The sequence below is a fragment of the Eptatretus burgeri genome, chromosome 3, assembly GCF_056783735.1.
Source record: "Eptatretus burgeri isolate ZD-2024b chromosome 3, Ebu_testis_v1, whole genome shotgun sequence".
NCBI classification, from domain to species: Eukaryota; Metazoa; Chordata; class Myxini; order Myxiniformes; family Myxinidae; genus Eptatretus; species Eptatretus burgeri.
This window is the reverse complement of record NC_140963.1, coordinates 85253529-85269916: the sequence shown is the minus strand read 5'-3', so window position 1 is coordinate 85269916 and position 16388 is coordinate 85253529. Positions and strand designations below refer to the sequence as shown.

At 40.6% G+C, this 16388-nt stretch overlaps 1 protein-coding gene across 2 annotated transcripts in view; it reads right to left on the bottom strand.

Moving 5' to 3' along the window:
• Positions 1-15713, bottom strand: part of LOC147030350 (uncharacterized) — a 20495-nt gene extending 4782 nt beyond the window's left edge. The window contains exons 1-5 of one of the 2 annotated variants that reach the window (XM_085874296.1): positions 15364-15711; positions 14900-15079; positions 9816-9876; positions 7532-7548; positions 6213-6258 (exon numbers count right to left, since the gene is read on the bottom strand). In XM_085874296.1, the coding sequence (XP_085730422.1) occupies positions 6213-6258; positions 7532-7548; positions 9816-9876; positions 14900-14998 (223 nt within the window). In that variant the 5' untranslated portion in view covers positions 14999-15079; positions 15364-15711. Of the gene's footprint in view, positions 1-6212; positions 6259-7531; positions 7549-9815; positions 9877-14899; positions 15080-15363 lie in introns of both variants that reach the window. The other variant, XM_085874297.1, reaches the window with a different exon arrangement.
• Between the last annotated feature and the right edge of the window lie 675 nt (positions 15714-16388).

Genomic DNA, 16388 nt, shown 5'->3' with positions numbered 1-16388 from the left:
TCATTGCTCTGCAGTCTGCATTCAACCCCTTCATTTGTCATCTCATTGACCTCATTTCATCTATCTATAATTCCAGCAGTGTGTGTGTGTGTGTGTGTGTGTGTGTGTGTGTGTGTGTGTGTGTGTGTGTGTGTGTGTGTGTGTGTGTGTGTGTGACCGCTGTTTCCTGACAACCACTGGTCGGATCTAATTGAAACTTGCCAGCTATATTGCTGGGGACCTGAGGATGTGCCTTTTCAAGATTTGATATTAATCGGACAAATGATTCCCAAGTTATGGCCATTTATTTACCAACCAATGACAGGACACGTGCTGCGTAGGCGTGGCCGATGCGCCATTTGGTTACCAATCACAGGACACGTTGCTGCGTGGGCGTGGCTGCGTAGGCCGGTGCACGGCCGGCCGACGATGACGTCACGTGCCGTGCTGGTTACGATGGGGATCAATCGGTGCCTTAGTTACCGTGGGGTAGGAGTGCCAATGGTAAATGTCAGCGAATGTCATGGCAAGCAAAGACAGGGAGGTCAACTTGATTTTAATTAACTCTGTGTGTAAGTATCACAGCAGTTGCTACTTCAATGCAAGCGATAATTTGTGGAATGATGTGAACATTCCGTACGGGCACGCACTACTTTTGGATAGTGATGACTTGCTGTATTCTAATAATTTCTCGATTTCTTATCCGCATTTATAGATAAACACAATGCCCCAATCCAATCGTCGTTTATGAGAGCGAAGGAATGGCCTGTGTCGTTGTTTGAAAGTTTTTTTTTTGTGTGTATGTACGGCCACGCACATATGGGCACGCGAGAGCAAAGGAACGGCCTGTGTGGTTGTTGTTTCTGGCACACGGTTTGAAAGTTTTTTTTTTTTTTTTTTTTTTTTTTTTTGTATGTACGGCCACGCGTGAGCGAAGGAATGGCCTGTGTGGTTGTTTCTGGCACGCTGTTTGAGTTTTTTGCGGGGGGGGGAGGGTTTGCACGTACGGCCACGCATCGACGGGCATGCACGAGTGTATATAATTCCAGCAGTGTGTGTGTGTGTGTGTGTGTGTGTGTGTGTGTGTGTGTGTGTGTGTGTGTGTGTGTGTGTGTGTGTGTGTGTGTGTGTGTGTGTGTGTGTGTGTGTGTGACCGCTGTTTCTCGACAACTGCTGGTCCGATCAAATTGAAACTTGCCAGATATATTGCTGGGGACCTGAGGATGTGCCTTTTCAAGGTTTGATATTAATCGGACAAGTGCTTCCCAAGTTATGGCCATTTATTTACCAAACCAATGACAAGACACGTTGTTGCGTGGGCGTGGCCGATGGCGAAGGGAAGCTCAGCCGCGTTCCCCATTACAGGTTACAACGTACGGGCTTCCGGATAATGATGACTTCGTGTATTCTAATAATTTCTCGATTTCTTATGCGCATTTATAGATAAACACAATGCCGCAAGTTATGATCGTTTTCATATGAGACGGTGTATAAATTTTGGTAACATCAGAGTGCTGGTGTGCTCCGAACCAGGAAGTAATTTTTGTTTCTCTTCTCTTCCCTTTTTGTTTTTCCTTGCAATGACATTGCGAAAAGGCAAAATACGTTGGTGCTAATTGAATAATTGGCCATTAAAACCTAAGTTGCGAATCATCGTAACTGTGATGTGCGAACTTCCGCGCCACCCATGTACGGGCACGCGAGAGCGAAGAAACGGCCTGTGTGGTTGTTGTTTGTTGCTCGCGGTTGGAATATTTTTATTTATTATTTTTTTATTTTTTTACGGGCACGTACTAGTTGTTTTAAAGGCAGGGAAAATTCGCCCGTTTTGTTTGTACAAAGCTTATCCACTGCTGGCGAATGTTTGATATCTTCGGGAATCGGTGGGAGCGATTACCCGTTTTCCATATATTTTAGCAAAACATGACGACACACGTACGAGGCATGATGTACAAATATCCAAATAACTTTGTTCTACAATAATTCAAAATAAAAAAAAGATAATATAGACAGTTGCAAGCTCAAAAAAAGCGAAAGAACGGCTCGTTGAACTGGACATCTATCTATAATTCCAGCAGTGTGTGTCTGTGTGTCTGTGTGTCTGTGTGTCTGTGTGTCTGTGTGTCTGTGTGTCTGTGTGTCTGTGTGTCTGTGTGTCTGTGTGTCTGTGTGTCTGTGTGTCTGTGTGTCTGTGTGTCTGTGACCGCTGTTTCTTGACAACCACTGGTCCGATCTAATTGAAACTTGCCAGATATATTGCTGGGGACCTGAGGATGTGCCTTTTCAAGGTTTGATATTAATCGGACAAGTGCTTCCCAAGTTATGGCCATTTATTTACCAAACCAATGACAAGACACGTTATTGCGTGGGCGTGGCCGATGGGGGAAGGGAACCTCAGCCGCGTTCCCCATTACGGGTTACAACATGCGGGCTTCCGGAGAGTGATGACTTCGTGTATTCTAATAATTTATCGATTACTTATGCGCATTTATAGATAAACACAATGCCCCAATTTATGATCGTTTTCATATTAGACGGTGTATAAATTTCGGTAACATCAGAGTGCTGGTCTGCTCCAAACCAGGAAGTAATTTTTTTCTCTTTGTTTTTCCTTGCGACGACATTGCGAAAAGGTAAAATATGTTGGCGCTAATTGAATAATTGGCCATTAAAACCTAAATTGCGAATATCGTAACTGCGATATGCGAACTTCCGGGCCACGCACTCACGGGCACGTGAGAGCAAATAAACGGCCTGTGTGGTTGTTGTTTCTTGCTCGTGGTTGGAATATTTATTTATTCTTTTTTTATCATTTTTTTTTTTACGGGCACGTACTAGTTTCTTCCATGAGCGAGTGAGTTTCCGCTTTGTTTTGGAGAACGTGACGTCACCATCCATATATGGCATGCGGCTGTTTTTTTCAACAGCCTCGAGAAATATCAACTTCGGAGTTAAATTTCATTAATTTTCCCAATAGTTAGGCGACCACAATAGTTTGCATCGAACTATTTAATGCACATATAATCATATTGATAAATTTTCAGAACATGTTTGGTGACCCGCAACCTACTCTTTAATAAATTCCGAAAGACTCCAAAGAAGAAAGTGAGTGAATCAAACTACTCCCTTCAACAACAAGGGGTCATAAACAGGTCTGATCAGTCACAGACGAATCAACTTATTTACAACTAGAAGGGCACTTGGTGGAGCATATACCTCCGCCACGTAATGTCTGATCCACGAGAACATATTGGGGCCAATACATTTTGGAACTATCATTGTACACAGTACTATCTTGTTTTTGGCCTTGTCTCTCAATGGTGAAGTCACTTAAAAAATTAAATAATTCTCGTATCCAGATCCGGATCTTCACCAAAATCGAATCTATTCGTCCCTGCCACACACCCAACCTGTCCACCAAGTTTCATCCGAATCTGTCCACAACTTTTTGAAATATCATGCCATATATCGGTTTAGTCCTATCTCTCAACGGTGAAGAATCACTTTAGAAATTCCAGTAGTCGGATCTGGAACTGGATCTTCGCCAAAATCTAATCAGTTCGTCCTTGTCACACAGTGAACCTGTCCACAATTTCATCTGGATATTTCCACAACTTTTTGAGATATCATGTACACAAACAGACAGAAAGGGGTAAAAAATAACCTCCTTCACCTTTGGTGGCACAGGTAATTATAATTAAAGTATTGAAATCAATCAATACCACCGATGTTATCCTTCCTCTTTTATTCCTTTGTATACGAAGTCATGGCTTGTGGAAAAGTTAGAAAATAGAACTGAGCAAAACAAAAGGACATTGAAAAGGGGGAGCCACACTCCAACAGTTGGCTCGAGTGACAGAATGGAGGGCTATTTTGAGGAAGAATGGTTGTTGGGATGAACGAGAACAACGGGAGGGGGTGAACAAGCTCAAAGATTTGGACATCACTATCAGCTATGATCTTCCGTGGGCAAACCGCATTTCTAAGTTGGCTGAGGGAGGGTGGGAGCCTGGAAGGGGCAGAGGGTGCTTGACCAGAAAGGAGGCAGTATAAGATAGAGAGGCCATGAACATGTCTGCAGTGTGAGAGTAACAGGTACAGAGACAGCCTCATCGTGAAAGATTCCCATGATTTTGAGGGCCTTGGTTTCCACGTCATCGAGAGGTGCAAGATGTGAGGATAGGATTTGAGCTCAAATGTGAGAGCATTATTCAATTGAGCTCTGAATGAAGCCCTTGTAAGTTGTTAAAAAGTTCAAATATGCCAAGTAAAGACTTTGCACAATGGAGGATGCCCAGTCAGCATCTGACTTTGCAGCCAAACTCTGTCATTTGCCCAAAAATGATAGTGGCTGATGGTGAAGCCCAAAAATGTTCATAACTGATCTTCTTGAAGAGGTTTGTTAAGGAAGTAGATGGGAGAATTCATCAACTGGTCCTATCAGAGAGAGAGAGTGGTTCAAAGACGTATGCCAAGTTTTGGACTAGATCTGTTTGTTTATATCAAGGTCTCCAGAGAGAATTCTGTCTGCTTATCTGAAGAATGAGAAATGCCATGGCAAAGGATGGAGTCATTAACAAGTGATGAGTATTTTACAGGGAATCAGAAATATTGTTGATGAAGATTAGGAACAGGACTGGGCCGAAGTCATTGCCTTGGGACACACCAGCATCAATGGGGAAAGGAGATTAGAGGATCCTGTTGAGAGTCACGTGGTAACTGTGAGTGTGGAGGAAGTCAGTAAGCCACGAGAGGAGGAGGCCTTGGATACCGTATGCAGAGTTTAGAGAGAAAGCCTGAATGCCAATTGCTCTAGAGATGGCCCTGTTCATATATCTGATGTTGAGGAGCAGAAGCAGCATCTTCAAGGTGAAGTGACTGAGTCCGAATCCAAACTGATGGTGTGAGATCAGGCCGTTGGAGAAAAGGAAGGATTTCACGTCAACTGTGATGATGGATTCCATGACTGTTTATAATTGTAAGTAATCTATTAGCCCTGCAATTAAGTGGATATGTTTTTATACAATGTTTGTGTAATGTCCTTGAGAATCACATGTTTGACCTGGATCCAGTGGAATCTAAAGTTCTCAACATCATTGGCCTCTGCAATAAGGTTGCAGTACAAGGCCTGTTGCTGTCACATCACAGACAGGCCAGAGGTCTCTCCTCCAGGCTTATTCCATATGCTTTCATAGCCCTCCAACCATCCCCAGCTTTTCCAGGATGCATGTGTTCTTCCAGTAAACCCCTGCTGGTTTAATTTCCTCAATCCAGGCTTTCAGCCCATGTCAATCCTTTTGGTCTTCTTTCCTCCTGTTTTTTGAAAACGCCTCCCATAGCCAGTTCAATTGCACTCTTCCAATCAGGTCTTGCAGGACGTGGTGCACCACTATCTCACATTATACTCCATTTCTAGCCACAATAACCTCACCAAAGCTAACCCTGTTACTTGCAGGTTACCCTTTCCTCCTCTCCTCTCCCACTCCTCTTTTAATTTTTGTTCATTATTTTACTTGTGTCCAACTGTTGCCCCACTGCCTCACTATCAATTCATATCCTCTGTCACCTTGCTCTTTTATGAGCCTTGAGATGGTACACAAGTAAAGAAAATTTAGAAAGGAATAACCTTCACGACCTAAAGTCACAGTGTCTTTTTCTTGGCCTTTTCGAGGTGCACCGCAATCAAATTGTGCACCTTGTGAAGCTCAAAAAACTATTGGACAACCTCGGTACAATCATTTGCTCACCTCAATCGGATCAGATAAACCATTCAAAAGTTATGTGCCAAATTGGTCTCAAAACTGGGTAGTTCAAAGTTCTAGCTAGCAAGCATACCTTACCTTATTTTTAGCTTTGGAGATAAATCAACCTTGAAATATTTTTCAAGATCTTTCAACCATCGAGGGGAGCGAATTAAGGAATGGCCTCAAATAAGTGAAAGCCATTCCTTTTGTGCCGTTTGCCACAGAGGGCTGCCAAGGCAGTTTCATTGGTGAAGCGGCACAATCCTAGATGTGTCACCACTCTGCAGGATACTGAAATGGCTTATTTCCTGGAGCTGGAACTCATTTTGCCAACCTTGGAAGGACGACAGGCTGAGTCAACCCACCTTGTATTAATTAACGGCATGACAGGGGTTCAAACTCAGGACCCTAACATCTTAAGCCAGCCACCTTAACCGTTAAACCAACACCAGGCTCATTAAATAAAAAGCTTTGCTGTTAAATGAGTACCTTTATATGTTGGAGGAGGGTAAGTGTGTGGTTTGCTCTTCATTGACTGTAGAGAAAGGAGAAGACAATTGTGAAGGTGGACAAAGACTGGTGATCGTGTGTACAGTAAAGCATTTGGAGGTGTGCAACAACTTTTTTTTCCAACACAAGACATCCTGCCTTCACTGGCTGAGTTTCTGTTCCCCCTGAATGCTCACACAGTTTAGCTGCACCCCCTGTACCTTTACAAATTGGCCATTGGCGTTTCGCTATCAATCAAAGGACTAGACGTGTGGTGATGAAATAGAACGGGTACGTGACATGTTGTTAGATGGCATACACTGGCCTACTTTCGTCCCACGTGATACAAAAACATGTTTTGTGCAACAAATTGGGAAAAAGTGGGACAGTCTGTCCCCACATTAACTTGTACTCCACAGTTGATAAGGTAAGAATTGTTTTTTTGCAGTAAAGGTTGTTGTACAGGTATTGTTTAATATCTAAATGACTTTTCACTGCTTTTGGAGTCGTGTGCGCAAAATCTGGTTGTAGTAAGGAAGATCCAGATTCAAAATTGAAGGCACCGCCAACTTGTAGCTGCCCAGCAGGTAATGCTCAGTTGGTGATGCCTTCAGTTTTAAATTCAGACTTGTGGTTTTCTCTTTTATTTTTTTTTTGTTAATGCCGAGTAGCTTTCAAATGTGAATCCACCAACTCACCTTTCCCTCTGCACGAGTAACAATTGCTCATTGTGTGAAGCTGTTAATTTAGCTTTGTCAGATTCATGTATTCATCAGTACGCCGCACCTGGCTGCTGCTTGTATTATTTCTATGAGCATGGCTGTATCACTGTCGCAGTGCAACCTGAAGGTTCGGGCAAGAATCTGGACCTTGTTAAGAGTGTAGGAGATAAATAGCCAACTATTCACAAAAGACACTGTGTAATCTTTCATGTGCATCAGATGATGCTAGCAAACAGGACACCCAGCTTAACGTCCATCCGAGGGTGGCACACTTTGTGATGTAACTCCTGCCTGATAAAAATCAAACCAGTAGAAGTTGCAGTCGTAGTAGTTGATGATATTATCATGAAAATTGCTGAACATTGAGTGGGTGCCGTTTTGCGTTGCCTTTTAAAACATCTGACCTCATGAGCTTTGGGGGCTGTTTCCGGGTTGCAGGGTTCAGATTGTGGTTTGTGTTCATGCAGTGACTGCCTCACCTCGGTTCGAGGGTTATGCTGCGTTGGTGAAACGGGACTTTAACACAAAAGTGAGACATATTACCCTCGTCTGTTAATGCGCAAATTATGAAAATTATTGAAAATGCCATCAACTTACATCTTGGTAATCTTCCTCTGCCAGCGGAGGTAAGAAAGAACACAGAGCATGTTATGGTACTTTATAGTACTTCAAGACTTAAAACATGTACATCATAAATATAATTTAATGTAAAAACAAGTAGTAATGTATCGGACTCAAAATACATACAGATACTGTCGGGGAGTATCTACGGAGGGTATCCGTGCAACCCCCCCCCCCCCCCACCCAGGACTCGACCAAACCAACCTTTTTAGCTTCCTTTTATGGTCCTTTACACATTTGAGATGTTAACAAAAAAAAAGTCCCAGCACTCTTGCGATATTCAAGATTGCGTCCAAAATGGGTAAAATCATAGAATACAGTATATAAAATCTCAAAAATGTGGCAAATTGGAAAAATAATCACTGGAATTTGGTTCCTGATCATTAGTTACTAGTTTATGATCATTGGCTGTATACTGCTTCTGCATTTTGGGTGGTATTGGGTCTCTGCTGCAAACAAATCAAATCCTCGGATTTGCCTTAATCTTTCCCTCATGATTGTTCTCTTCTGCTATTTGCAGCACTTTCTGCCATCCATCACGTTCAAACAGAGGTGCCTTCCTTTGTGTTGATGCCTGTCTTTTTCACATGGATTCAGCCATCAGTATTGCAGAAAATACAATCAGGTTCAAAAATGATCTTTTCTGATGCTTTCTTGTACTTTACCCTTCTTTCTTGGCTGGTAGATTATCCAGGAGTTTCAGGATCGTAAGATGATTTACTAGCTGTTAACCTATGTAGGTTCAGGGTAAATCTTTGGTAACATCCTCGGTGATAGCCGTCGTTCTCCTGGATCTCATCAGGAATGCACTGACAGATATCATTCTGTTATTCGATATGAAGAGCCTGGTGGTTCAGCTAAGCGATGATCCCATATATTTTTGAGAAGTGCCAATCTATCATTTGGATTCGTCAAGTCTGAGAAATATGTGAACGATTCATGCTTTATTCCAGACATATGAATGACACAATGTTCCCGTTTGCGTTTTCTTTCCATTGCAACAACTTTCTTTTGACAATTACATTAAACTATTTCTTGCTTGTCTGACATCTTGACTTGTGATCTTGATATTGACTCGCTACGCTAACTAATCTAACCTGAAAAGAGAAAAAAAATACACATATAAAGATTAGTACACATAATACTTGAGTATGTAAATATTCAAAGTGCATCGGAGTGTGTGTGTGTGTGTGTGTGTGTGTGTGTGTGTGTGTGTGTGTGTGTGTGTGTGTGTGTGTGTGTGTGTGTGTGTGTGTGTGTGTGTGTGTGTGTGTGTGTGTGTGTGTGTGTGTGTGTGTGTGTGTGTGTGTGTGTGTGTTTCTGGCTTTAAAATTGTCCGCCATCTTCAATTCCAAGTACGATAACAACAATAAACATCCTTGATAAGAATTACAAGACGAATATTCCATGGTTCTGTCCCTCAATTATTATTATATTAATGATTATTTGAAGCTGACATTTGATATTTATGATGATTTTAACATTTTTAAAACCATTTTGAACTCCATCTTGGATTTTATGGATGGCAACAAAACATAAATCACCACATAGTCCTATTAGTTTCTAATAATTAGGAACATCTATTACAATGAATCCAAATATTAATTTACTGTATATTATTCTTAGTTTCAGGCTGTAATATACAATTTTTCTATGATTTTGCCTATTGTGGTGGCCATTTTGGATGCCATCTTGAAATTTAAGCATTGTAACAAAATTCAATCACGAGGTGTTAGTTAATAATGATGAGAAACACATTATTTCAATGAATAATTTACAATTTTGTCTCAGTTTTTGGCTGTTATATTTAATTATCTATGATTTTGCATATTTTGGATGCCATCTTGAATTTTTTTTAAATGTCAACAAAGCCCAATTATCAGAAACTAGTAACTTATGATCAGGAACCAAATCTCAATGATTATTTTTCCAATTTGCCACATTTTTGAGATGTTATATACCGTATTCTATGATTTTACCCATTTTGGACGCCATCTTGAATATCGCCAGAGTGCTGGGAATTTTTTTTGTTAACCTCTCAAATGTGTAATCGGACCATAAAATAAGCTAACAAAGTTGGTTTGGTAGAGTCCTGGGGGGCGGTTGCACGGATACCCTCCGTCGATACTCCCCTACAGTATCTGTATGTATTTTGAGTCCGATTATATTTGAGTGTATCCCATGGGGGAAGTTTACAGCTGAAACCTCTTCCCCGAAAAGGTAAGCCAGAGTTAAGCACACAAGGAACACCTGAGCACACCTGGCGACGATAGGTCACTGAGCAGCACAAGAGTAGCTGGTGTTGGTCTCCGTCGGCGTATCTGAGGGGACAATGCAGGAAGTTGACATCACGGATTTTGGATTAGGAAACTGACAGAGGGAAAGAATAATTTTGAGATCCATGAGAGTTGTGCTTTAATTGTGTTCGTAATACCTTGCTAATCACGTGACTCGTTCATAATTAAGATATCCCATTACAACGCAGCACGCCAATTCCACTACACAGCACGCAGATTTTATTACGTTGCACAGCACGCCAATTAATTACAGTAAAGTAAAGTCTGTAGTGGGGTGGAAGGGGTGGGGCTTTGTGTTAAGGAAGAATTGTTTTAGTATTGTGTTTTGGGGGGGATAGGGAATCATGGGTGAAGAAGAGTTGGTCTTGTAGTTGGGTATGGAGCGTTTAGTGAGAGTAGAAAATATCAAGGGTTATGAGGGATAATGAGAAATAAAATTGTTTAAAATACAAGCTGTTTAATACTAGTTATTGTGACATTATATTACATTTTTGTCTCAACATGGGATGCTTTGATTCGGTGGTTCACCCAGCAGTGACCTTTACACTGCACGTGACAAGGTCCCTTGTGGACTCTAAAGGAGATGAATGTTCAGATCAGTTATTTATAAATGATAAACTGGGAAATGTTGGACTGATCCCCTCATAAACATAATCTGTAATATTATAGTACCACTGACACTCCATCTCCCGTTTTCTTTTCACTTCATGACGTGTCCTTGATGTGACTTTCATTCCACTGAACCATGTCGTTCACCAAGTGGTGTCAAATATCCCCTTTAAACCACTGTCCATTTGTCGAGGTGGAGACAAATGTAACCTTGTGACGCAAGAGGGCATGGCTTTTCCGAATACTGTAGTGGAGGGCAGGTTCATATATATATATATATATATATATATATATATATATATATATATATATATATATATATATATATATATATATATATATATATATATATATATATATATATACATACACAATGGTCTTCTTCTTCTCCTTTCAGCTGCTCCCGTTAGGGGTCGCCACAGCGGATCATCCGTTATGATCTGCATAATAATTTGGCACAGGTTTTACGCCGGATACCCTTCCTGACGCAACCCTGGTCGCCTCTTACGACGCGGATATGGTACACCTATTCTAACCAGGGCATACACCGGGCCCAGTACACTGGTACTCACTTCGCCGACCTCGGAAGGATGACAGGCTGAGTCAAACTCCTGGTGTGTATTAATTCAAGTGGCCAACGGGGCTTGAACTTAGGACCTTTGGATCCCAAGCCGCTACCCTAACCACTAAGCCAACACCAGGCTAGTATATATACAATGGTAAACATGGAATATACTATGGTAAATGTCAGATATTATGGTAAATTTTGTAGGTATAATCATAAACGTGGTCGATAAAAGTCTGAAGACGACAATGGTTCACGAGCAGTCTTTGACGATGTAGATTGTTTCAGAAGTCAAGGATGAGACAATGTGATCATTTTTGACCAAGTTATAAAAATGATCAACCTGATGTGGTACGGGCGACGGGCTATTAGCTACAAAATGTTGAAAACCCGGTTTCGTTCAACAACTTTCAAAATTTGACCTTTGCATAACCTTTAAAGGCCACAAAACAATGTTTTGGACATTAAAATAAGAAAACAGAATATGTGCTGTAGCTTATTGGAGTTAGTTCGTCGAAGAAGGTCGAAAACCCGGTTCAATTCCCACAACTTTGAAAATTTGACCTTTGTGGCCTTTAAAGGTCAAAGGTCAAGGATTATGACCTTTGGTGCAAAACTTCCTCTGGAACATTGCAGGAACAATATAATGTCATATAGGCTATATGGCATTTCGCACTCCTTGGATTATCCATACTTTGATGAAATCAGCGTAAACACAAACTTGAAGGGGGTGCCACGGGCAAGGTGTTCAAGATAAAGCAAAATGGTTTCAAGACTTTAGGTGGGGAATGACCTCAAGATTATGCATAAAACATATTGTCATCCTAGCTCTCAAAGTTTGGGCGGTCGTATGATTTTTATGTCAAAATTCACAATTTTCTATGTTTTTTACCTTGTGACCTTGACCTTGGGATGAAAATGAAAAATCGGACAATGACAAGTTTTAGATAATTTATTTTGCTATTCAAATACCAAAGAACTCATTCCATTCAGTCAATTTCCGAGGAGAAGATAGATTTTTAATCTGACTACCCCCTTAAAATGGCTATTTTTTGGGCGTGGCTCCGCCCACAATTGGCGTTGCATGCCCTCATCCAGGAAAACACAACTAGACATTGATATCGAACACATAACCAAGTTTCATCAAGATCGGATCAAAGTCCACGGAGTTATGCTCTGAACAGGCAGACACACAGACGGGCAGATACACAGCCACACAGAGAACGAATATAATCGTCACTCTGGCTGGCGCTCGTGAACCAATTATCGTGAATGTGTAGGATATAATCGTAAACGTGATGGATATTATAGTGAATGTTGTAGTTGTTTTCGTGAATGTTTAAGATATAATTGTAAACGTGATGGATATTTTCGTGAATGTTGTAGGTATTTCAATGAATGTTTAAGATATAATCGTAAACGTGATGGAAATTATGGTGAATGTTTAAGGTATAATGATAAACATGATGGATATTGTCGTGAATCTGTGAATGTTTAAGATAAAATCGCAAATGTGATAAGTATTATCGTGAATCTTGTAGATATTATAGTGAATGTTTAAGATATAATCGTAAACATGATGAATATCATAGCGAATGTTTAAGGTATAATCGTAAACGTGATGGATGTTGAAGAAATATTCATAAACGTGATTGATATTATTGTGAATGTTTAAGGTACAATCGTAAATGTGATGGATGTTATAGTGAATGTTTAAGATATAATCACAAACATGATGGATGTCATCGCAAATGTTTAAGATATAATCATAAATGTGATGGATATTACAGTGAATGTTAAAGATATAATGGTAAATGTGATGGATATTATAGTGAATGTTTAACATGTAATCATCAACGGGATGGATATTTTAGTGAATGTTTAGGATATAATTGTAAATGTGATGGATGGTATAGTGAATGTTTTTAAGATGTAATTGTAAATGTGATAGATATTATAGTGAATAGTGAATGTTGTAGATATTATTGTGAATGTTTAAGATGTAATTGTAAACGTGATGGATATTATAGTGAACTAGCGATACCCGTGCACATGCACGGGATAGCAGTACAACATAGCTGGTAGCAGACGACAGACCGTACACGGGGAATGACAAAAATATGCATTGTGCAAAATGCAAGTGGTACTATGGAACGCCAAGACTTCCCAAACATTGTCGGCATGTCCGTTAAGTGCCACAGCAATTTCATAGGGATCGTGTGACGGCGAGCCGAGTTTTTAGTGTGCAAGCTTGGTATTATAATAGAGATGTTGTAGATATTATTGTCAACATGATCGATATAATAGTGAATGTCCATATAACAGTAAATGTTGCAGATGTGGGAAATGTGATGGATGTTATGTTAAACATCATAGATATTATGGTAAATGTGGTGGATATCATGGTCAATGTTTTAGATGTTGTGGTAGAGGTAAACTTAAATGTGGAAGATATTATGAGAAATGGAGATATAATGGTAAATGTAGAACAGTAGATGTAAATGTTAATCTTATAGATTTTATGGTAAATGTGGGAGATATGTCAAACATGGTGTATATGATGGTAATCATGGTAATGTAGTAGATGTCATTGTAAACATGGTGTATATTTTGGTAAACGTGGTGTGACAGATATCGGAAATGTAGATATTATGGTAAATGTGGTAGATATGTTTAATGTGGTAGATATCATAGTTAATGATATTCTATCATAGATATTACGTGTATTATGGTAAAAACGATTTGATTAGATATTATGATAAAGGTGGTGTATATTATGGTAAATGTGGTGTGTGTATGTTTCCTGTATGTGTATTTGTGTGTGTGTGTGTGTGTGTGTGTATATATATATATATATATATATATATATATATATATATATATATATATATATATATATATATATATATATATATATATATATATATATATATATATCTATATTGGTAAACAATATATATTTTAGCTCTCAAAAGAGTCTCGACAACGCACGCACACGCACACACACACCATGCTCGGTATGCTAAATGTAGATATTACTGTAAATGTGGTATGTCTGGTAAATGTAGATATTATGGTGAACATGGCCGGTATAGTAAATGTTGATATTATGTTAAATATTGTGGGTATGGTAAATGTCGATATTATGTTTAATGTGGGTTGTACGGTAAATGTAGATATTATGTTAAATGTGGTCGGTATGGTAAATGTAGATATTTCGGTAAATGTGGTAATAGGGTAAATGTAGATATTACGGTAAATGTGGTAGGTATGGTCAATGTCGATATATTGGTAAATGTGGTGGATATGATAAATATAGATATTGTGGCAAATGTGAAGCCTGGTGTTGGCATTGTGGTTAGGGTGGTGGCTTGGGATTCTAGGGTCCTGAGTTCAAGCCCCGTTGGCTGCTGAATTAAAATACACCAGGAGGTTGAGTCAGCCTGTCATCCTTCCGAGGTCGGCAAAATGAGCACCAGTGTACTGGTAAGGGGGACACTGCATCAGCGGCATAGCTGCGTCCCAACCAATGATGCAACCAGCAGCCACAGGCTGCACTCGATAAAGAGAGAATGCAAATGTGGTAGATATGGTAAATATAGCTATTTCGATAAATGTGGTGGATATGGTGCATGTAGATGTTATGGTAAACATGGTAGGTATGCTAAATGTAGATATTACCGAAAGGTGGTAGGTATGATACATGTAGATATTACGTTAAACGTGGTAGGGATGGTGAATATAAATATTATAGTAAACGTGGTAGGTCGGGTAAATGTTGATATTAAAAGACAAGTAAAGGGTTGAGGGGTAAAGGATAAAGGAGGGAGACAGTTAATGAAAGTCCAACGATTTGAACAACTTGTACTGTACCTGCTCCAGCGAACGTGGGTCCAGGCGTGGCTGGAGTACAGGTAGAGAGAACTGTATCTTCTTTGGGCTGCAATTTTCTTGTTCTGAGTTGTCTGCCATGGGAGGTGAGTGGACACAGAAAGAGAAGAGAGAGAGCGCGAGAGAGACAAGGCAGATAGTGGGAACCGATGTAGTCTCGATCTGCAGTGCGGGATTGGAAATGGAGAAGGGGGAGGAGATAGAGGGATAAAAGTTAACCAATTATAACCACATCACTCTTATAATATAAGCCAATACAATCATCATTTTGATAACAAGAACATCCCAAGCTAGAAACAGCTCCAAATAGCAGCAAATCCCCCTTGGTGCAAAATCACCATGATGATGCAAATACTGTACTAATTGGGAGGGAATGAAATCCACCGTGATGGAGTAAATAAAAACGGGATTGAATGAACAGTATATCGGTTCACAATTATGCTTACGTTGTAATGTTGACGTTTTGCCCGTAATGGACTCTATGACGTAATCATGACCAGAAACGGCAATTACTGGCGGTTTGGTGGAAGATGAAATTGACGGTCACCCAGGACAAGAGACGATGGTCTGAACCCCAACACTGCAGCATCTTAAGTTTCCCTTTCCTGACCTCTTACTGTTCCCCCCAAGGATATTGGTCTTCTCCCTGAGCACATGCCACCGTGCTGCTCATGTCGAGCGACACACGGGTGGCACTGCCAAGCGCAGGATCCACGCGCCAGGACGCAGAGTCTGTGCACAACAAATTGATGATTAAATAGACATAGACAGTAGAGGAACCCAGTGTAGAGATTAAAAATCGTCCTTTAAACCTCACCCAGCCCCGCCCCCTGCCCAGCCTTTTTTGTCTCCTCTCGTCAGGAGCTGCTATACTGCATTCTTAAAACTCTCGGTGCATGTTAGATGATATAAAACAACCACCGATTATACAGAATAAGCTGCGTTTTTAGAACATCTGCAGAACAATCGATAAACAAACATTATGCCAATAATTTCGTCCTTTGGTTTGCAGATGAGTTTAAGAAGAGTAAATGTGTATCCCTAATATTCCCAGTGATCCACCTTTTTGCTTGATAGTTGGTGCTCCTTTAAGTAGGAGGAGACTGCAGCGAGAGCGCGATGCACCAACCCCGCCCCCCTCTGTCTTACAGCTGGCCCCGGCCCCCTCTGTCTTACAACTGGCCCCGCACTCCTCCCACCTGCCTCGAGCACCTTCCTGGCAAGCAGGGCAGTGAGTGACCTGCAAAGGTCAATGATTCTTTTAAAATATATATCACGTCCCGACGTCACCCCCTCCCCATCCCAACTTCCACAACCGAAACTTTGCATTCCCCCTCCCTTGTCCCAATTTTTAAAGGATTGGACACTCAAATGTGAGCACTAATTGGAGAGATGAATTTCTCACTCGAACAAAGGCAATCACGATGTGTGGTCACGATATGGTTAAGTGAGCGCATTGTCCGGGCGGGGA